The sequence below is a fragment of the Rosa chinensis genome, chromosome 5 (assembly GCF_002994745.2).
Source record: "Rosa chinensis cultivar Old Blush chromosome 5, RchiOBHm-V2, whole genome shotgun sequence".
Classification (NCBI taxonomy): Eukaryota; Viridiplantae; Streptophyta; class Magnoliopsida; order Rosales; family Rosaceae; genus Rosa; species Rosa chinensis.
In genome coordinates this window covers 52867695-52890463 of record NC_037092.1, presented here as the reverse complement: position 1 = coordinate 52890463, position 22769 = coordinate 52867695, and the positions used below count along the sequence as shown (strand labels likewise).

The following is a 22769-nucleotide window of genomic DNA, read 5'->3' as shown; positions in this document are numbered from 1 at the left end:
GCCTCCAATAGAAATATTATTGCCTCCCAATAATATAATCAGAACTACAACAACACTTCGGAAATAGCTCAAACCCAACACGAAGCATGAATTCAACAAAAACAACACGAAGTTAATACAGAAATTCAAAACTAACACAATGCACTCAAAAAGACCTGGAAATTCTAATCAAAACTGCAAAAACAGTTCAAAACCAAAACAAACATAACACGAAGCTATGATTCAGAAAGATCAGTTCGAAAAGTACACAATAATTTGTACACAAAAAGACCTAAAATCAAACCGATTAAATCAATCTAAAAGTCAAACAGATTAGATCAAGCTAAAGAAAAAAAAGCAAACCGCAATGGAGGAACACAAAGAGCATCTCGATCTCCCTCCATGTACAAATCGCAGCAGATCTCTCTCTAGGAATCGCAAGGCCGTTAAGGCATTAATAACTGCCTTAAAGCTAGTACGGTTCAAATTGACAGATTCAGTCCGTCTATTGGTTTAAGCGAGTTGAATACCTTAACGATCATCAATTTGGCTGAAAATTTGCAAAGATGATCTGTACACTAGTACCTAAAAACTGAACGGTCGAGATGTGGATATGGGACCAAAAAGTGACCCAAAACTCGAACTTCACACATTAATTTCAAAGCGGAGCTCCGCTCTCGATAAAATCTGTGTGTATATGTGTGCGCGCGCTTGGAATATTAAAACAAGTAAAGAATAATTAAAAAAACTCTACCTTCTAACTAGTTGATTTAGAGGAAACGCTAACCACCATAGAGTAACGAAAAAAGAACAAAGTTTAGCATCCTCCCTCGGTTCAATGGCGCCTCTTTGCGCCGTTGGATGGACCATTCTTTGAGAAGTGGTATTAAGTTTGACACAATGCTTTTAAGGGTGTTTTGCAAATGGATAGTGTGATGTTGAAGAGGGAGAAGCTGAAATCGATGGATCTACAAGTGCAGTTCCTGATCCATATATTCATCAGGAAAGCTACGTTTATTGGTGGATTAGTAAGTTCAAATATCTGTTTAATATTAGTTTGGAAAATGATTTGTGGCCTCAATGAGGCCTAAGATTTGTGGCCTCAATCCTAGGTGTCATGCCATGTCACCTACACACATCACCTATTTGCCAAATCATGCCATGTAATTCTTGAGTAAAAAGACTATCTTATCCTTCCAAAATCTAATGGCTCTAAATTATTTTGGTTTTCATCTAAAAATAAAATATATTATTTTGGTTTTTTTCTTTTTCTTTTTTTCGTTATATATATAATTATATATATATATATATTTGTTTGTGAATATATATATATATATATAATTCGTCCAAAATAAATTATATACAAATGTGTTTGTGTGTATAAATATATATATATTCACAAACATACATATATATATATAATTATATTATATATGTATATATATAATTCGTACAAAAATTTATATATGTATATTCATGTAGAATTAATATGGTATATATATATATATTAATGTCATAATTCTAACCCACAAAATTTTTAAAAAAAAAATTTGATTAAAAAAATAGTCAAATTTAAAATTGATTCCACAAAAATGGAAAGAAAATATATTAATATCTTAATTATAACCCATCAAATTTGGTAAATTGAAGTAATATTCAACTCTTTTAATAAATGAATTTAATAAAATTAATGGAAGATTAGTTTACCTTACACTAATAAGTTAATTAGAAAAGGCAAAAATTAAATTGGATCCACAAAAATGAAAACAAAATGTATTGAAATCGTAATTAAAACCTATGATATCTGGTAATTAAAGAGGTAAGAAAATATCGTTAATAAATTGAATTGATAAAATTCTAGATTCCATCATTTCAAAATTTCTCAATAATTTAATATTGTCTCATCCAAACGCAACATTAGGAAGTGTTCCTTAAAGGTCAAGTGACGCTTCATCAATACAACTGTTCGTTTATTTTTACATGAAAAAACAATCATAATGTTATTAATACTATGTAGAAATTCAATGAACAATAGGTGTATAACACAACAATAATCAAAGAAAAAGTGCAATTAAGGAAGGTGTAAAATAGAAGTCATCGTCCACATTAACATTAAAGTCAGCTAACTTGTCTTATACGAAAAAATAAGTAATAAGTAGCTAATAATGAGCTAGTAAAGTTTAATGGAGACTTTTCCCTAATGGCATATTTACACTGAAATAGAAATCATCATCCACACTGAAATTTAAAGTCAGCTAACATGTCTTACTGTAACAACTAAGTACTAAGTAGCCAATGACGAGCCAGTAGAGTTCACTGGAGACCTTTACCTAATGGCATATTCACACTTAAATAGAAGTCATCATGTCACGCCCCTGATTTTACAGACATGAAAATCGATATATATAATCCCATAATTATACATGCGTGAACGTTCAGTCATCAATATAAAATACCTGAAATCTTTTTCCCTTTGTCTTACACACATATTGATGCCCTGAACCCTCAAAGTTAATATACACTCGCTCCATAGAGTTATATATTACACAAGCATATGAATTAAATTGTCAACAACAAGATAAAACGTAAATGCTCCTCAGAGCTCACTACAACGGAAGTCCAAATAACGGTAAAGTCACAAAATTTTCTTCCTACCGTCTAGCTGCAAGTATGCAACCCCAACTTCAGTCCCGATTATCCTGACCTGCAGGATTAACCCCTACACCGTTTGAATGGTGTACCAGGTTGCCACACAACAAACCCGGTAAGCTTTTGCAAGCCCGTATGAGTAACTCAAACAACACACAACTCACACGAATCACGAGAATAACTCACACGAATCACGTTTAAATCAATAAACAAATCATGGGATAACCCACACAAATCACGAGATAAACTCACACGTTTAAATCAATAAACAAAGCACGAGATAAACTCACTCAAATCACGAGATAAACTCACACGTTTAAATCAATAAACAAGCGCGAGATAAACTCACTCAAATCACGAGATAAACTCACATGTTTAAATCAATAAACAAAGCACGAGATAAACTCACTCAAATCACGAGATAAACTCACACGTTTAAATGAATAAACAAGCGCGAGATAAACTCACTCAAATCACGAGATAAACTCACACGTTTAAATGAATAAACAAGCGCGAGATAAACTCACTCAAATCACAAGATAAACTCACATGTTTAAATCAATAAACAAAGCACGAGATAAACTCACTCAAATCACGAGATAAACTCACACGTTTAAATCAATAAACAAACGCGGCGGACAGACTAGAGGTCTAACTGATCGTATTCACTAACTCGGCCAAAGGCGTGAAGTCCCGATTTTTCCACCCACGATCCTCAACTCGTAAGTCTTTGGACCCGCGGTATAAATACCAAAACATTAAAGGAGTCACAGTGGACCCAAAATGTTACACGAATCTAAAATGAAAGATTCCCCGTAATTGACCCCTATCAATTACTCCCGGTAAAAACCCATATTTAAATAAACCACCCGCGAACTAAAATGTTCCTCAAATACACAAATCTCAACTCTTTTCAAAACAAATCGAAATCAACATTTCCACAATCATTTGTTTTCCAAAAGCCACAACCCAAAACAATAAAAAGCATCATTTCATGCATATTGTTTCAAAATCCACAAACCACCAAAACATATATATTTCATGTAAATATATATATACATAGTCATCCGCTCAAGAATGCCTACTAATACCAACTATAGTTTGCAGTTAACTAAATAACTCTCAAAACGATAAAGGTAAGCCCGTTCGTGAATGAACTTCGTGAGATTACTCACCTCGAAATTCCCGCTGCGTCTTCACACCACTAGACTACTTACAGAAAGCACTCTGTCAAGCACCTAAGAAAAGTACAGCTTTGATTCAGTCAATGAAACACAAGGAATAACGTTCGAAACCCTAAATCAAACCAAAATTCCCAAAGTGACGCCAATTGAGGCGAAACCACATCCGAGACCACCCAATGTCTCCAGAATACATCAACGATCGATGTGACCAAACCACAAGTCGATCGGGCGCTCAAATCCTCACGAAACGAATAATTTCACCGACATGAAACGGCAAAAATCATAACAATTCCATACGAACTCCAAAATTTGCATATTATATATCGAAACGCTCGTAACATATATAATACCAAAAACAGTTCCTTAAGTGGCCGGAACACTGCCGGAACGCCGCCACAGGCGGTGGCGCACCGCCGCCGGCTAAAACTCAATATTTCACAAAACTCCCAACATCAAAGTTCTTCATCTAAGCATGCTTGTGAACTTTCCTAACAGGCTCGAAGTCAGAAAACAAGCTTAAGGGATTGAAAACTACCTCACAATCCTTGAACAGTAATCCAATCCGAGTTGATCAAAGTTTCACGTGAATCGATCCAAACAACCACCAAGGATCGATCAAGGAGGCTGCTCTGAACTCAACCAAGAAGACTCGAAGCCTCGCCGACGTCGGAACAAAGATTTCTGACCAGGTCTGAAAACACCAACCTGCACCGCCTTCTACCGCCGTCACCACCGAGAATCGGCACTAGAGGACACCACAGGGAGGAGCGCACAGAGGAGTCGAGCTGATCTAGAAAGTCTCGTCGCCGGAGATGGCCGGAGCTCGCTGGAACAACCGGGTCGGATCACCGGGTTCGGGTCGAGTCGAGCGCAGGTGATGAGAGAGAACGGAGGATTTCTGATTTCCGGAAATGGTAAAAGTGAAAATGGAAATAGTAAGTTTCCGAAAATGGAAACTCCTATTTATAGAACTTTCCCAAAACTTCAAACGCTCATAACTTTCTCATACAAACTCCGATTCTCGCGTTCCACATGTCCACAAACTCGTATCGACGTACTCTACAACTTTTGTGAAGGAAGTTTTTAGAGAATCCCAACGTATAAAAAGTCAACCTTGAACCCCTTCTAAAGTCATACTTTCCGAATAGAAATTCGTCCGAAACACTTCCGCTCCATCCACGAGTCACGAAACCATCCAATAACCACAACTTAGATTCCAGAAAATCCTCGAAAAATAAATACGAATTTCCAGGGCATCACACATCATCTACTGAAACTGAAAGAACTAACATGTCTTGCACAAACAAGTAAGTATTAAATAGCCAATGATGAGCTAGTAGAGTTCACTGGAGACCTTTACCTAATGGCATATTCACACTTAAATAGAAGCCATCATCTACTGAAACTGAAAGAGCTAACATGTCTTGCACGAACAAGTAAGTATTAAGTAGCTAATGATGAGCTGGTCAAGTTTACTGATGATCTTTTTCTAATGGCATAATTACACTAAAATAGAAGTCATCATCACATTGTCTTACAATAACAAATAAGTACTAAGTAGCCAATAATGAGCTAGTAAAGTTCACTGGGGACATTTTCCTAATGACATAATTACACTAAAATAGAAGTCATCATCCATACTGAAATTTAAAGTTAGCTAGCATGTCTTACATGAACAATAAGTACTAAGTAGCTAATACTGAGCCAGTAAAGTTTACTAGAGACCTTTCCCGAATGACATATTCACACTAAAATAGAAACCATCATCCATTGAAACTTAAAATAAGCTAGTGTGTCTTGCACGAACAAGTAAGTACTAAGTAGCCAATAGTAAAGTTCAACAGGGAATCTTTCCCTAATAACATATTCACACTAAAATTGAAGCCATATATCATTCACATTGAAATTGAAAGTCAGCTAAGTACTAACATGTCTTATACGAACAAAAAAGTACTAAGTAGCTAATAATGAACAAGTAGAGTTCACTGAGAATTTTTTTCTAATGACATATTTACACTAAAATAGAAGCTATCATTCACATTTAAAAATCATTATTGTCTATTGAAAAATTTGGGATCAACAAAACAAGTATACTTTCAAAAATTAATTTCCTCATGTGCAATATATTGTATTCCATATTAAGCAATTTCTTTTCAGATATCAACTTCCCAATCAATTTAGATATCTAGGTTTTCAATCACCAGATTTTATGAGTTAAAATTACGATTTAAATACATTTTCTTTCCATTTTTGTGAATCTAATTTAATTTTTGACTTTTCAAATTAACTTGTTAATATAAGGTAACTAATCTTCCATTAATTTTATTAAATTTATTTATTAAAAGATTTAAATATTACTTCAATTTACCAGATTTCATGGATTATAATTACGATATTAATATATATATATATACACACACACACACCACATTAATTCTCCATCGAAAATATATAAATTTTTTGGAAGAATTATATATATATATACACACACACACACACACCCATACTTTTTTTTAATATGTATAATGAAAAAAAAAATCCAAATAATGAAAAAGAAAGAAAGGAAAAAAAACCAAACAATATTTTTTTTAGAAGAAAGTCAAAATAATTTAGAGCCGTTATATATTCAACAACATATATATATATATATATTTTGACGAATTATAGATAAATATATATATATATATATTCACAAAAATATATAAATATATAAAAATTTTAGACGAATTATATATATATATATATATAATAAAAAATAAAAAGAAAAAGAATAAAATAATGTATCTTTTCTAGAATAAAGCTAAAATAATTTAGAGCCATTAAATTTTGAAAGGATAAGATAGTCTTTTTATTCAAGAATGACATGACATGATTTGACAAATTAGTGAGGTGTATAGGTGACATGGCTTGACACCTAGGATTGAGACCACAAATCTTAGGCCACAATGAGGCCCTATATCATTGGTGGATTAGTAAGTTCAAATATCTGTTTAATATTAGTTTATGGATATCTGTCATTGATTGTAATTCCTTAGTAAGTGTTGTGACTCAGGTCAGTTTGTAGTTGTTGTTTATTAAAATGAAACTTCTTTCGATCAAAGAAGAAAAACAAGTAAATAGAAAAAACATATGTGTTCTTCGCTTTCATTTCTTTGAACACTGATTTAATGAGTCGTACTCGTACTCGTTAGAACATATAACTATAAGGGTTCTCAAGACCCCTATGATCCACAAACACAACTTAAACAAGTAAATAGAAAAATGAGTCCTGTTCTTCGCTTTCATTTCTTTAAAATTTGATACAATGAGTCGTTACAACATAAGGGTTCCCAAGACCCCTATTATTCACAAACAGATCTTTGTTTCTTTATATAGATGAATCTAAAAAAACAAAAATGGTAGCCAAGCGAAGTACTTATTCAAGCTGATACAAGTTGTTGCCTGCAACAACTTAGTAGTGTTTCGGAGGTGGAGGTGACTTATAGTAATATGGAGGTGGGGAGTAAGATGGCGGAGGTGGTGACTTGTAGATATAAGGAGGGGGAGGTGAAGGAGATGGTGGAGGTGGAGACTTGTAGACATATGGAGGTGGTGGTGATGGGGAAGGTGGAGGTGGAGACTTGTACACATAAGGAGGTGGAGGTGACGGTGATGGGGGTGGTGGTGATTTGTAGTGGTACGGTGGAGGAGATGATGGTGAAGGTGGTGGTGGTGACTTGTAGACGTATGGAGGAGGTGGTGATGGAGAAGGGGGAGGTGGGGACTTGTAAACATATGGTGGAGGTGGTGATGGAGAAGGAGGAGGTGGGGACTTGTAGACATATGGTGGAGGCGGTGATGGTGATGGTGGGGGTGGAGACTTATAAACATAAGGAGGTGGAGGTGAAGGTGATGGGGGTGGTGGAGACTTGTAAACATAAGGAGGTGGAGGTGACGGTGAGGGTGGTGGCGGTGATTTATAGACATAAGGCGGTGGTGGTGATGGTGATGGGGGTGGTGGAGACTTGTAGACATAGGGAGGTGGCGGTGAAGGTGAAGGGGGTGGAGGAGACTTGTAGACATAAGGAGGTGGCGGTGAAGGTGATGGGGGTGGAGGAGACTTGTAGACATAGGGAGGAGAAGGTGAAGGTGATGGAGGTGGTGGAGACTTGTATACATATGGAGGTGGCGGTGAAGGTGATGGGGGTGGTGGAGATTTGTAGACATAAGGAGGTGGAGGTGAATGTGAGGGTGGCGGGGGAGACTTGTAGTGATACGGAGGATGTATCACATGCTTCGGTGGTGGCGGGGGTGGTGGTGACTTGTAATGGTGTGGAGGGTGCTCAGGATATTTTGGTGGTGGTGATTGATACTTGGGAGGAGGGTATTCAGGGGCATGGTGAGGAGGTGGTGGTGAAGAATAAGTGTAAGGATTGTTAGCAAGAACAGTAGTACTAGCTAAGAAGCAAAATGCCAAACAATAAAACATTGTAATGAGCCAAGAAGGCCTTGGCTGTCCCAAGGCTCCCATTTCTGCTCTTCTTACTACCTGTTTGTAGTGATGAGTAGGAGTAGATCGAGGTGTGATTTATACGGATGATAGGTAACCCTTTTATAGTAATCTCTGTACCCATTTTGGGATGTGACATGTTCATTTTTTTTCTAGATAACAGGCTGGATTGGTACTTCAATTTCTCTTCATCCAAATGAAACTTGGAGATATGAAAAATGCCAATAAAGAAAAGTCATCTATTTCTTTCAATTAGTGAGTTTTGTATTTCAAGTCTTGTTGTTCATGCTTGGAGGCCATGATCTCAGTCTAGTTGCAATTTGCATGGTAGGTAAGTTTGTGTTAGGCAGCTGGATTTATAAGGACATAATAAGAGTGAAGTCGTGAAAACGTGTTGGACCCAGACAGCTTGGAAGGAACCGTTTGGTGTTTTAGGTGCATTCGTTCTCGTAATCTTTTTATAGTTATATCTCTATATATAAAGTCTATGCTTCATCATAACATTTATCATGATAAAATAACATTCCAGGATATGATTGTAAAACAATAACTAAAAGCAAAGTAAGTTAAGTTGCCGGGGAGTTATATATATATGACATGTTGGTTATTTAAATAATCAAAAGTTACATATTTAATTTTCACTAACATCATGGGATGAATGAAGTGGGGTAAAAAATTGTTGTTTCTCCAAAAAAAAAAAAAAACAAATTAAGTTAAATTGATTTACAGTTATTTATCTTCACCCTCAATTCCAATCTCAGTAGCCCGTGAAAAGTGAAGGGAAAGGAAATTAGTTTCTTTATAAGAGAAAATTGTGATTTTTTTTTTTTACTGATATGTCATTGAAAAGAAAACCTTCAAAGGGAACCAACACCCACAGTTAGTCAAGACCTAAGACGCAAGCAATTAACTGGTAAACAATAAACGCAACAGCAAAGCAAAAACATTTGTTTTTGAGAAAGAACGGTGATCACCAGATCGATCAAGCAGCTTAACATTATCATGTAAGACAAAAGCTTAATCGTTGAACAATTAACCGGAACACGACCCATTAACAACAAACTAAACTAAAAGCTCCTTTATATTTAAAGACAAAAAACGAGTCTATAAACTAAAAATTAAATCCTAGCCCCAATCAACTACAATGTCTTACAACCACATGCATTAGTTAGGGTTTCTTCCAAAATCAAAAACATGTAATTTACTGTCAAATTAGAACTTGTCGCATACATATTGAAGGGAACAATTATTCACAGAATCACAATAATTCCTTGGTGGAAAGGTGGTGTGTGGCTGCTGCTTATATTTAAATTAAAAGAGATTTTTAGGTGTTACAGATAATACAAGATAATAAGAATGAACAAATGATGTCGGAAACTCGGAATCAGAGATTGTGAGGAATGATCATCTAAAGTCAAATTCAAGCTAGATCGGCCTTTGTTTGTCCATAAGCTTTTGGCTAGTGTTTAAGGACATCAAAAAGTCAAAAACTTCCAGTAGTATTATTAATACCTTTATTTAGTGATGAAATAAGAAAACCAATATGGCACCGACAAGAAGAATTCTTAAACCATTGTATTAGTGGAGTTCAATAAAGAAAATAATGCTAGTCAATCTTATAGACTTGAGAGGCGACTAATAATCAAACATGTCTATGATTGATAAAGAAAGTTAAGAAGAGGGACATTATTTTTATTTTTGATGGGATAATTCTTAGGTTCATCTAAGGGGTGAACAAACATATTCACTCTCTCTTGCGAAGTTGTGATTAACACATTTTAACTTTATAATTTTGTTATCCAAATGTTCATGTTTTATAACATAATATAAAGATATATTCTGTAAAAAATCAATTAAATTGGAAACTTTTTAGTTATTCATGTCTATGAAATATATGGATGGTTTATCATAGTAGTAGCATGTGTTGTTGGAATCTATCCATTTGTTTGATTCAGGGTTTAGGGGTGAATATGCTAATCATAATTGGGTGAATATGCTCGTTCGCCATAAGAATTATCCTTTTCAATTTACGGGCAATGATATAAGGCCTCAATGAGGCCTAAGATTTATGGCCTCAAATCCAAGGTGTCATGCCATGTAAGCAAATACTAATTTTATTTTCAATTTCACATAATATATCTTGCCACATCATACTATTGCAACACCAACTTTACCTTTTTATATTTCTTTTTAGATGTTAGGGGTGAATTAATTACATTAATGAATTTAATTAGGTGAGGAAAAAAAAATCAGCTATTAATTATGTATTAATTTAAGAGATATGTCTACAAATTCTTTAACCAATATTTTTCTTCATTTATTTAAATTCTTTCCTATAATTTTTCTTTCCAAATAGCATAAATATATTGAATTAGGTGTCAAGAAATAGGCAATAACTTTATTGATTAATTTCATCCAAAAAAATAGCATTAATAAATTGAAGGAGTCTTTGACCCAAAGCACCAAAATAAACAAGAATCATCCCACTTACACCAGCAACATATTTTAGTTCTCACTAACACAATTTATCAAAGAATGACCATTTTACCCTAAACCCAATTAGAGAATTACAACCATTGCCACTCAACATAAATCTCTCTCTCTCTCTCTCTCTCTCTCTCTCTCTCTCTCTCTCTCTCTCTCTCTCTCTCTCTCTCTCTCTCTCTCTCTCTCCTCCGGCTCTGGCACATATCGATTGTGTGCCACATGAGTAGGTCCTTGCAGATTGGGCGCCATGATCTGTAGACCTTCTCGGCCGCCGTCAAGATATCGATCGCTCCAAGCCGCGAAAGTATCAAAGCGGTGACCTCCGGCAGGAGTTCGAGCCAGTTACGGCGGCGGGCGCCCACACCAAACCTTCACCTTCACTTCTCTGTTTCCTGAAACAAATAGACAGTTCAGATTTCAATTTTCAAGCAATACATGAAAAGTGATTGATACCAAGGGTGATCGATATCAATATGGACCAGCTCATAAGCTAATTTCGTTGCAATACGGATCGAACCAGGTCAGAAATGTTACGACTTACTCACTTTGCCCAGGGTAGATCTGGATGAAGACGGCGACGGTTTGGGCTTTGAGCCCTGGGTTTTCTGGTTGCTTTTGTTGTCCATGAGGATTGGGGATTATTTGTGTACAATTTTGAATTGGGGATTTTTCATTTTTGAAGTGTTACTAACCCTACGAAATCACTTTTAACGCCTCAGATCTGCATGTGCATGCCTTTTCTTTTTTGGGCTCTATAAATGATTCAAAATTGCTCTCTGATGATGAAATTCCTGTTCATGGGTTTAGGCTCTGACCAACTTCTTATAATTGCTGTTTTTTTTTTTTTAAATACATTTATGTAGGCATTTGTAATTTTCCTGTCAACTTCCCTCTATTGGGGGATAATAGAAGTCTGTTAAATGTCTATTGAGGGGCAATAGACGTCTATTGGGGGGTAATAGACATTTTGAATTGATGTAATCTCCTCGTTTTTTTTTTTATAATCAAAGTTTTATTTGTCTAATTTTATGAAGATTAGTTCCCATTTCGGCTACCGAAAGGTCCATTGGAGGGCAATAGACGTCTATTGGGGGAAAATACATGGCTGATAGTCGTCTATTGGGGGGCAATAGACGTTTATTAGGGGGCAATAGACGTTTGGGGCAATATACATCTATTGGGGGGCAATAGACCTCAATTGCCCCACTATTATGGCCCAATAGACCTCTATTTCCCATATTGCCCCTCTATTAGGGGGCAATAGATGTCTATTGGGGGCAAAAAACATTTTCGGTGAGATTTTCAGCAAATTCCGGTGGGTCCGCCTGTGACCGGATTCCGGCGACCAGTGACCAGATTGGTGATCGTTAAGGCATTCAAAACTACAATTTCAGCCAAATTCGGAACCGTTCGTATTCATTGTTGTAAATTGCAGTTTTGAATGCCTTAACGATCACCAATTTGGCTGAAATTTTGCAGAAATGATCTATACATTAGGATCTAAAAACTGAACGGTTAAAATGTAAATGTGTGATCGGAAAATGGGGAAAAAATGGAAATCTGTACCTAATGCTTAGGTACGGACGTCCGCACCCAAGAAACACTTTATATATATATATATATATATATATATATATATATATACAGGCTAGTTCCAAAGCGGACGTCCGCACTTTAGTTATGCATCGTTTCAGGCAGCGACGGAGGCTCGAATCAGGCCGGAAGGAGGCCGGAGATATCCTAGACAGCTTCTAGGCAGTGATCGAGATCGGAGGAGGTCGAGGTTGCAGGTTTCTGAGCAGCGACCTCACCTGCAACTGCAGGTTTCTGGGCAGCGTTGCAACCATGTCGCCGGCGACTCCACCGACTGCAGACCAGTCCTTCCGACCCCTGGCCTTCGTCCAGCAAGCCCCACTGCTCCGTCGCACCCCGAGCCAAGCTGCAGCGTCGACGTCCACACTTCAGCGAAAGTGCGGACGTCCTCTTTGGAACGGCTCCATATATATAGATATATATATATATATATATATAAAGTACGGTACATCAATATACTGATACATAAAATAGACTAATCTGATTTATAGGTAGATTGGCTCTATATATTGGTAGACTACTCTATGTTTGTATAGAACTAATCTACCTCTGTATTGTATCAAAAACTTCCCTTTATACTTGTAAGGATATTCTTTTACATACTCATATAGTTATATATCTACCTACACTTCAATTCTTGGAACCTTCCCCTAGCTAAAGAGGAAAAATCTCTTTCATACTGGTAGTATTAGACGACGGTCACAGACAAAAACAAATAAGCATATATGGATGGACTAGCTAAGTCAAAGAAATAAAAAAAAAAATTTAAAAAATTAAAAATTAAAAATTAAAAAAAAAACTATAAAATTAAATTATAGATCACTTATTTAATCAATAATAAAGAAAACTAGTCTTTGATCATTAAAAACAAGATCTAAAGGTAGTTGTTAACAGAACCCAGCTAAGCATGTAGACTTTGCATATGATTTTTCGTAATTGGTGACATTTTCGGGCTGAAACAGAAAAAAGAAATTTGCTTGATACTTCAAAACCCTAATTATTAATTAACCAGACTGGAATTATGTTGTTTCTTTATTTTTTCAACCAATTTCACTGACTCAGCAAACACTAGGGACAAAATGTTAACTTCAACAAATGTCAACATTTGTTAAGCCGCACTAACAACTACAACTCCATATCAACAAAATAATTCTTGAACCCTAAGTAATCCCACACAACTTAAAACAACAAAACCCTAAAAGAACTCATAAACCTAAATCATTACTATCGCCACAACCATATATATATACCATTGCACTAGATTTCGAATTGCATTGTTTTGCTCATGGCAATAAGCATCAGATTTTCGACGCTATCAAAACTAGTTGAAATATTTTCATTCTTACATGTATAATAGCCGGCTCTATGCTTGTAAGATTACCCTAACAAAAAATTTGAGCCAGGTCAATATGCTTAAAATTTTATTTTAGTGCATTAATGCTGCAATAAATTTCAGTTCAACCTGCTTTTCAGTGAAGGATGTCTAAAGATATGACCTAATTCGTGTAAACTGGCTTTGGACCAGTAGAAATGTGAGTGCTGCTGGAGACCTGGTGGCGGCTTTGGCATCGCGCAGGGTGTGCCCGGATACTGTTACGAAAATCAGAGCAGAGAGTATCGTTTGCTGTTTATGATGCTGCTGCTCCCCTTCCTTAATGTTTCCTTTAGCTTATGTTTCTGTGTTTTGGCTTTCCAGGCATTCTGTAATCTTTGTTGCATTAATACCAAAAAAAGAGATATGACCTGATTGTCTATCTTCATGTTTATATTGGCCGGGTGGGGCAGACCCTAGACTAAAGTTAGTTTTGCCCGAATACACTAAACTAGAGTGAGTGTAAATTTTGTTCTGGATACACCAGTAGTTACTGCTTCTCTCTTTATAGAATCTACCTAATGGAGTTTTAGTCTTAATACGTCGATCTGTTAGGTAATTGTTACTTTTGATTACTTGATAACTTCCAATTAGTAGGCCTCTAGCTAGGTAAAACAAATTTTGATACCAAAGATTGAGAGGAGGATGCCGCATCATTCATTTGCAGTTAATTTGGCACCAACATACATAATTAGAAACCCAAAGGTCATATGTAACAAGTACGTACGTACACATAAAGATTCATCTGCTTCGCTTTCATTTCTTTAGATAAGTGATACAGTGAGTGCTTATATATATAAATATATATATATATATATATATATATATATATATAGACACACACACACATAATTAGAAACCCAAAGGTCATATGTAACAAGTACGTACGTACACATAAAGATTCATCTGCTTCGCTTTCATTTCTTTAGATAAGTGATACAGTCAGTGCTTATATATATATATATATAGATCATATTCAGAGCGGATGTCTGCTTTGAAATTAAAGTGTGAAATTTGAGTTTTGGGTGGCTTTTCGGTCACATATCCACATCTCGACCGTTCAGTTTTTAGGTACTAGTATATAGATCATCTCAGCAAATTTTCAGCCAAATTGATGATCGTTAAGGCATTGATTACTGCCTTAAAGCTAGTACGGTTCAGGTTGACAGATTCAGTCCGTCGATTGGTTTAAGCGAGTGAGATACATTAACGATCATCAATTTTGCTAAAAATTTGCAGAGCAGATCTATACACTAGTACTTAAAAACTGAACGGTCGAGATGTGGATATGCGACCGAAAAGCGACCCAAAACTCGAAGTTCACACTTTAATTTCAAAACGGCTTCAAACTTCAAAACCCTAATTATTTATGAACCAGACTGGAATTATGTTCTTCGTTTATTTTTTTTCACCCAATTTCAACTCAGCAAAGACTACTGACAAAATGTCAACTCAACAATGTCGAAGTTGACATTTGTTAAGCCGCACTAACAACTAGAACCTCATATTACCAAAATAATTCTTGAACCGTAAGTAATCCCACACAACTTAAAACAACAAAATCCCAAAAGAACTCATAAACCTAAATTATTACTACGATAAAAACTAAAACAACGTACGCCGACCATATACCATTGCATTAAATTTCCTAATGCATTGTTTTGCTCATGGCAATGAGCATCACATTTTCGACTTTGTTCAAACTATAGTTGAAATATGTTCATTCTTACATGTATAATCTACGTCTCTATGCTAGTAAGATTAGCCAAAGAAAAAATTTGAGCCAAGTCAATATGCTTAAAATTTTATTGCAGTGCATTAATGCTGCAAAAATTTCAGTTCAACCAGCTTTTCAGTTAAGGGTGTCTAAAGATATGACCTAATTCGTGTAAACTGGCTTTAGACCAGTAGAAATGCAAATGCTGCTGCAGACCTGATCGATGGCGGCTTTGGCATCACCGGTGGATTTGGCTTCCGATCCCCCCCCCCCCCCCCCCTACCCGAAAATGTGCATCTTGCTCTATGATACTGCTGCTTCGATCCCCCTCCTTATTGTTTCCTTTAGCCCATGCATGTTTCTGTTCTTTGTTTCTGTGTTTTGGCTTTCCAGGCATTCTGTAATCTTTGTTCCATTAATACCAAAAAAAAAAAAAAAAAAAAAAAAACAGATGCGACCGAATTGTCTATCTTCATGTTTATATTGAACGGGTGGGGCAGATTGTAGATTAAAGTTAGTTATGCCCTAATATCCGATAAAACATGTCAAACAGTGTATGTCAGTGTATCGTTACATGTTGAGTCACAAATTACTTATGCAATTGTGCCTCATAATTATGAAAATTGATTTGTCTTCCACTCTATTTTACCCTTTTTAATCCATTTCCTTTTATTTGTAGGAAACTTTGCATTGAGAATAAAATGACAATTTGAGGCTTGAAATGCGGAGATTTGAAGCTAGGAGAAGAAGACACAGAGATTGGAAGAAAATTGCAAATCGATTTTTCCGGCGACTTTTCCGGCGTGCCGCCACTCATGGAGGGTCTTTTCTCCAACAAAGGAGGACCATGGTTGTGAGAATATCCCATCACTTGAAATTCAAATATCTCCCTACACCTTGTCTTTTTGTCACCTTGTCTATTTGGGACCATTTGGGGGATAATGGTGTATGAGCATCTCTTGCACACTTTGGGACCAAGGAGGACACACATAGCTGATCAAGGAGAGGCAAAAGGGAATTATTGAGAATTCTTGACTCCATTCAATCATCTTCATCCTATCCAAGATCCATTTTCTCTCTAGAGAATAGACCACCATCTCCACCACAAAAACCACCATCTCCACCTCTAAAACCTCCATTTTCACCACTACATCCTCCATTTCCTTCACCACTCAACGCCACAACTCATCTTAGAGACCCCAAATTTCACTATTCTCACCAATATCAAGAGCTTGGAGCAAGGAGAAGGAGGTGACTAGCTACCACCACATCATGTTTTTGGAGACCCATCTCCACCACCTCTTCCGGCATCATCAATAGTCACCCTTTACTCCCTATCTCTTTATGTATTTGATGTTTAATAGAATGTTGAAGGTTGTGTATCTAGCTATGTGTGAGTAGTGAACTAGTTGGGGCTAGGGTTGAAAGCCCTAGCCAAACTTGCTTGGATTGATGCTTTTGTTTATAAATTGATGCAAATTTATGTTGTCATTCTCACATGCTAAGTCAATAGTTGAATGCATTACTTAGACTTAATCAATTTGAGTTATGTGTTTGCCATGACATGAAGTTTTTCCTAGAGATTGATTACCTTTAGGTAAAAAGGGAGCATGAAAGCACACCATGTGTGCATGTGAGGGTAGTGAGCTAAAATCACCAAGAGATAGGATTGGTTTGCTTGCTTGGTTACCTAAACTCTAAGCTTTATGCATTTAGGGGCAAATGATTGAGACCTATCCGGTAATTGAATTTGTCTCTCTAGGTAGTTAGCTCTATACTTATCCGGTTAGAGTTAATAAAATGAAAGGGGTTTAAGCCTTAATAGTCTTATCCGAATGCTAAGAGAGTAGTTGGACAATTAGCTTTGCATCATTCATATTCATTTGCTTTAATGCTTGCAAGGGAGGCAAAATGTGAAACCCGATGCCCTAACTCCCATCCATTTGATAACAACTTGTTTTGTTTAACTTAGTTTATATTACTTGCTTTCATTGTTTCAATTTGAATAGAAACCAATCTCAAAATCAAAATCAAATCTCTACACACCATCTTGCACATACTCATCACCATGAACTTTGGTTCATTTGTGAGCCTTTGTTTGTGATTGTATATTTGCATATTCTTCTAGTTTTTCCTAAGGTTTTCCCTAGCTAGGAAAGGATTTACCAATCCTCGTGAGTTCGACATCCTTACTTAATCCCCTATTCCATAACTTGTACCTCTTGCACTTGAGGATGGCTTTAATGCTAACATTACACTCAATTTTAAATCAGGAAGAGAAACCACATCAATTGGATTTTGAATACACTAAACTAGTGTGAGTGCAAATTGTGTTCTGGATACACCAATAGTTACTGCTTCTCTCCTTATCGAATCTACCTAATGGAGTTTTAGTCTTAATACGTCGATCTATTAGGTAATTGTTACTTTTACAATTGATAACTTCCAATGAGGCCTCTAGTTAAAATCAATTTTGATACCAAATAAGATTATAGAGGAGGATGCAGCATCATTCACTTGCACTTAATTAGGCACCGCATACATAATTGAAAACCCAAAGATCATATGTAACAAGCAAACATGAAACAAGTACGTACACATAAAGATTCATCTGCTTCGCTTTCATTTCTTTAAATAATGTAATACAGTGAGTGCTTACAACAGAGATGATATATTGATATTACACGAAGGGTCGAGCTACACGTAACCTTATAATTAATCATTCATTAATGAACACTTTTTGTTTTGGTAAGAGAAACAATACTAAAAAAGGGAATAAAAAAAATTGTATACCCACATCCAAAAGCGAAGAAGTTATTCCAATTGATTCAAGTTGTTTTACGTAACTGTAGCCGTACGTAGGCTTAGTAGTGGTTTGGAGGTGGAGGGGACTTGTAGTAGTATGGTGGTGGAGAGTGAGATGGGGGAGGAGGAGACTTGTAGAGATAAGGAGGAGGAGGTGAGGGAGGGGGAGACTTATAGACATATGGAGGTGGCGGCGATGGGGAAGGTGGAGGTGGGGACTTGTATACATGAGGAGGAGGTGAGGGTGGTGGAGGTGATTTATAAATATAGGGAGGAGGGGGTGATGGGGAAGGAGGTGGTGGTGACTTGTAGACGTATGGAGGAGGCGGTGATGGAGATGGAGGAGGTGGGGACTTGTAGACGTATGGTGGAGGCGGTGATCGAGAAGGTGGTGGTGGAGATTTGTAAACATAAGGAGGTGGCGGTGATGGAGAAGGAGGAGGTGGGGACTTGTAGACATATGGTGGAGGCGGTGATGGAGAAGGTGGTGGTGGAGATTTGTAAACATAAGGAGGTGGCGGTGATGGAGAAGGAGGAGGTGGGGACTTGTATACATATGGTGGAGGCGGTGACGGTGATGGTGGGGGTGGAGACTTGTAGACATAAGGAGGAGGAGGTGATGGAGATGGTGGTGGTGGAGACTTGTAAACGTAAGGAGGAGGTGGTGATGGAGATGGTGGTGGTGGTGATTTATAAATGTATGGCGGTGGTGGTGATGGTGATGGTGGTGGTGGAGACTTGTAGACATAGGGAGGTGGCGGTGAAGGTGATGGGGGTGGAGGAGACTTGTAGACATAGGGAGGAGGAGGTGAAGGTGATGGAGGTGGTGGAGACTTGTATACATATGGAGGTGGCGGTGAAGGTGACGGGGGTGGTGGAGACTTGTAGACATAAGGAGGTGGAGGTGAAGGTGAGGGTGGCGGGGGAGACTTGTAGTGATACGGAGGATGTATCACATGCTTCGGCGGTGGCGGGGGTGGTGGTGACTTGTAATGGTGTGGAGGGTGCTCAGGATATTTTGGTGGTGGTGATTGATACTTGGGAGGAGGGTATTGGGGGGCATGGTGAGGAGGTGGTGGTGAAGAATAAGTGTGAGGATTGTTAGCAAGAACAGTAGTACTAGCTAAGAAGCAAAATGCCAAACAATAAAACATTGTAATGAGCCAAGAAGGCCTTGGCTGTCCCAAGGCTCCCATTTCTGCTCTTCTTACTACCTGTTTGTAGTGATGAGTAGGAGTAGATCGAGGTGTGATTTATACGGATGATAGGTAACCCTTTTATAGTAATCTCTGTACCCATTTTGGGATGTGACATGTTCATTTTTTTCAAGATAACAGCTGGATATATTGGTACTTAAATTTCTCTTCATCTAAATGAAACTTGGAGATTTGAAAAATGCCAATAAAGAAAAGTCATCTATTTCTTTCAATTAGTGAGTTTTGTATTTCAAGTCTTGTTGTTTCATGCATGGACGCCACGATCCCAGTCAAGTTGCAATTAATTTGCATGGTAGGTAAGTTTGTGTTAGGAGCTGGATTTATAAGGGCATAATAAGAATGAAGTCGTGAAAGCGTGTTGGACCCAGACAGGGGCTTGGGAGGAAGGAGGAACGTACTCTTTGGGATTTTAGGCGAATTCATTCTCGTAATCTTTTTATAGTTATATCTCTGTAAAGTCTATGCTTCATCATAATACTCTCTTCATGATCATAAAGTAACATTCCAGGATATCATTTTAAAACAATAACTAAAAGCAAAGCTAAGCAGCCGGGGACTTATATATGACAATAAGTTGGTTATTTCAAATTAATAATTAAAGGTTACAGATTTAATTTTCACTAACACCATGGGATGAATGAGGTGGGGTCAAAATTTGTCGTCTTTCCTGTAAGAAAATACGAATTAAGTTAAATTAATTTAGAGTTATTTATCTTCACCTCATTCCAATATCATTCATCTTCACTACATTCGAGGGAACAATTATTCACAATAATTCATTAGTAGGTGGAAAGGCGGTGTGTGGCTGCTGCTTATATTTAAAAGAGATTTTTAGGTGTTACAGGTAATAAGAATGAACAAATGATGTCGGAATCGGAGATTGTACGTAAGGAATGATCCATCTAAAGTCAAATTCGTTTGTTTATAAGCTTTTGGCTAGTGTTTAAGGATATCAAAAACTTCCAGTAGTATTATTGATACCTTTATTTATTGATTAAAGAAGAAGTTCAATCTGTCACCGACAAGAAGGATGCTCAAACTATTGCATTTCTGGAGTTCAATAAAGAAAAAAATACAATATGGTTGACTAATCTTATAGACTTGAGAGTTGAGAGGCGACTAATAATCAAACATGTCTATGATTGATAAAGAAAGTTAAGAAGAGGACATTTTATTTTTATTTTCTATTTATCTATCTTAGACGGATTTATTCTTGAGTTAAAATGCAGGATTTCAAACTTAAACACATCAAAGACTTATGAGACTAAATCAATTAATTGTACAAAATAAAACGCATTTAATTAACTTAAAGACTTAAACCCGCTTCTCGATCTGAAACTTAGAAAATTTGTGGTTGTTGCATTGAGCTCGTGGTCTTTGCATAGACGGTACGACTACCACCAGCTATGTCAGCCCGGTTAATGGCGACCTAGTCTCTTGCTTCCTCTCATCCTTTGTTTTTCATTTGGAACTCAGCATCATCCCATGCCAAGCCATCAGTGACATATATATATATATATATATATATATATATATATATATATATATGTGTGTGTGTGTAGCTAGGTCTTCTCTGCTAAGGACCTTAACTTAGCTTACTGTATGGATTTTCTTATTTTGACCACTTTTTTATCACATATTCACATCTTAAATATTCAGTTTTTAGGTCCTAATGTATAAATCATATCTGCAAATTTTCAGCCAAATTGATTATCGTTAAGGCATTCAAACCTGCAATTTACACGAACGGTTCAGGTTTGACAGATTCGGTTCGTTCGTGTAAATTGCAGTTTTGGATGCCTTAACGATCATCAATTTGGTTGAAAATTTGCATATATAATCTATACATTAGAATCTAAAAACTGAACAGTTAAAATGTAAATATGTGATCGAAAAGTGGTCCCCCTCTGTATAATATACACACACGTGTGTGTTTATATATTTACATATGTGTATGTATATATATTTACATATGTGTATGTAAATATATATATGTGTGTGTGTGTGTGTATGTGTGGGCACACACACATGCCACCTTGAAAGAGCTATAACTATAACCTTTGTGCTATTTAAATCTCATAAATACAAATTTTAATTTTTACAAATGACCAAAGATTAATGGTTCTTGTATGGTTAATTTCTGTGCTAATACTAGTTGGTACTGTGCGCCTTTTTAAATTATGCTCTTTCACCATGGGGTAGGAGTGAAATCATCTGATCCTCTTTGACAAAAATAAAAATAAATAAAAAAATTATGCTCTTCAATAATCTTTGGTCGAAGAATATTGACCGTGCCATCATTTTTCATTATAATTTGTATAACTCTTGCTCTAATTACTGCAATATGCCGCTTCTCATTTTGAGCAAAAATAAAAAAAGATAATAGGTTTCCAATACCTAAAACAAGGAATCTTGGAAGTTCCATATCGATCCTAAGATCGAAAGAGATGTTAAGATCAATGTCCCCTGTATGCTACCGGCAGGGAATTAGGTGCATGATCCTCAGTTTGTCGAAACGCTACCAGTTGCTTCATTCACGTCTCTTGGTGCTCCTAGCTATGTCGAGTGGGTGAGTTGAACTAAATTCTAATGGTTCTCTCATTTAGCATAATGGCAAGAAGATAGTGGTAGTATAAGTTTCATAATTCAGAATTGTTTGAATGTTGTTGCTTTCATCAATAAGCCGTTCAAATTGCTTAGCGGCTCGATTCTTCCTTGGCTTTTCAAAGTGCAGTGGAGCACATCTATACTGCCACACAATATTCTCAACGCTTGGAAATTTTGTCTTCCTCATATTTAATACTTGCTAGGTTTGAAGTGGAGCACGCTTCCATCCCGTCCTTGCGTTAGAAATGAAAGTTGTTTGCTTCTCCATTATTACTTTTCCTACACGTGTAATATTTACGTACATAAGACTTAGCCCCACCGACTTCCGGACCAAAAAATACCTTACTGGAATAAGAAAACTATGAATTTTCCTAAACCGAAAACTGAAAATTTATTACATTGTAACTGTTTATACTGGATTTTAAGCTGTTAGAATGGTTGATCGAATTTACCTATCTGTATAGTCGTATAGAACCAAAAAGTACAAAAAACATAAAAACAACAAAAGAAAGATCGTAAATTACCTATTAATGAATTAAATACCAATTGTCTGAGAATTACCAAATACATTAACACAAGAGCATTTGAAAGTCAAAGTGATATATATATATATATATATATATATATATCTAAGCTTCCTTGCTTGCTATAAATACATGACTTGGTGTCT

The 22769-nt window shown here is 36.5% G+C and overlaps 2 protein-coding genes across 2 annotated transcripts; both read right to left on the bottom strand.

Annotated features, from left to right (window-relative positions):
* Positions 1 to 7062: 7062 nt before the first annotated feature.
* Positions 7063 to 8391, bottom strand: LOC121049402 (extensin-2-like). The gene has a single exon (XM_040506661.1). The coding sequence runs from the start codon at positions 8320 to 8322 to the stop codon at positions 7264 to 7266; it is 1059 nt and encodes a 352-aa protein (XP_040362595.1). The 5' UTR covers positions 8323 to 8391; the 3' UTR covers positions 7063 to 7263.
* Positions 8392 to 18064: 9673 nt separating this feature from the next.
* LOC121049598 (extensin-2-like) lies at positions 18065 to 19544 on the bottom strand. Its single transcript, XM_040507384.1, has one exon. The coding sequence runs from the start codon at positions 19469 to 19471 to the stop codon at positions 18335 to 18337; it is 1137 nt and encodes a 378-aa protein (XP_040363318.1). The 5' UTR covers positions 19472 to 19544; the 3' UTR covers positions 18065 to 18334.
* Positions 19545 to 22769: the final 3225 nt, after the last annotated feature.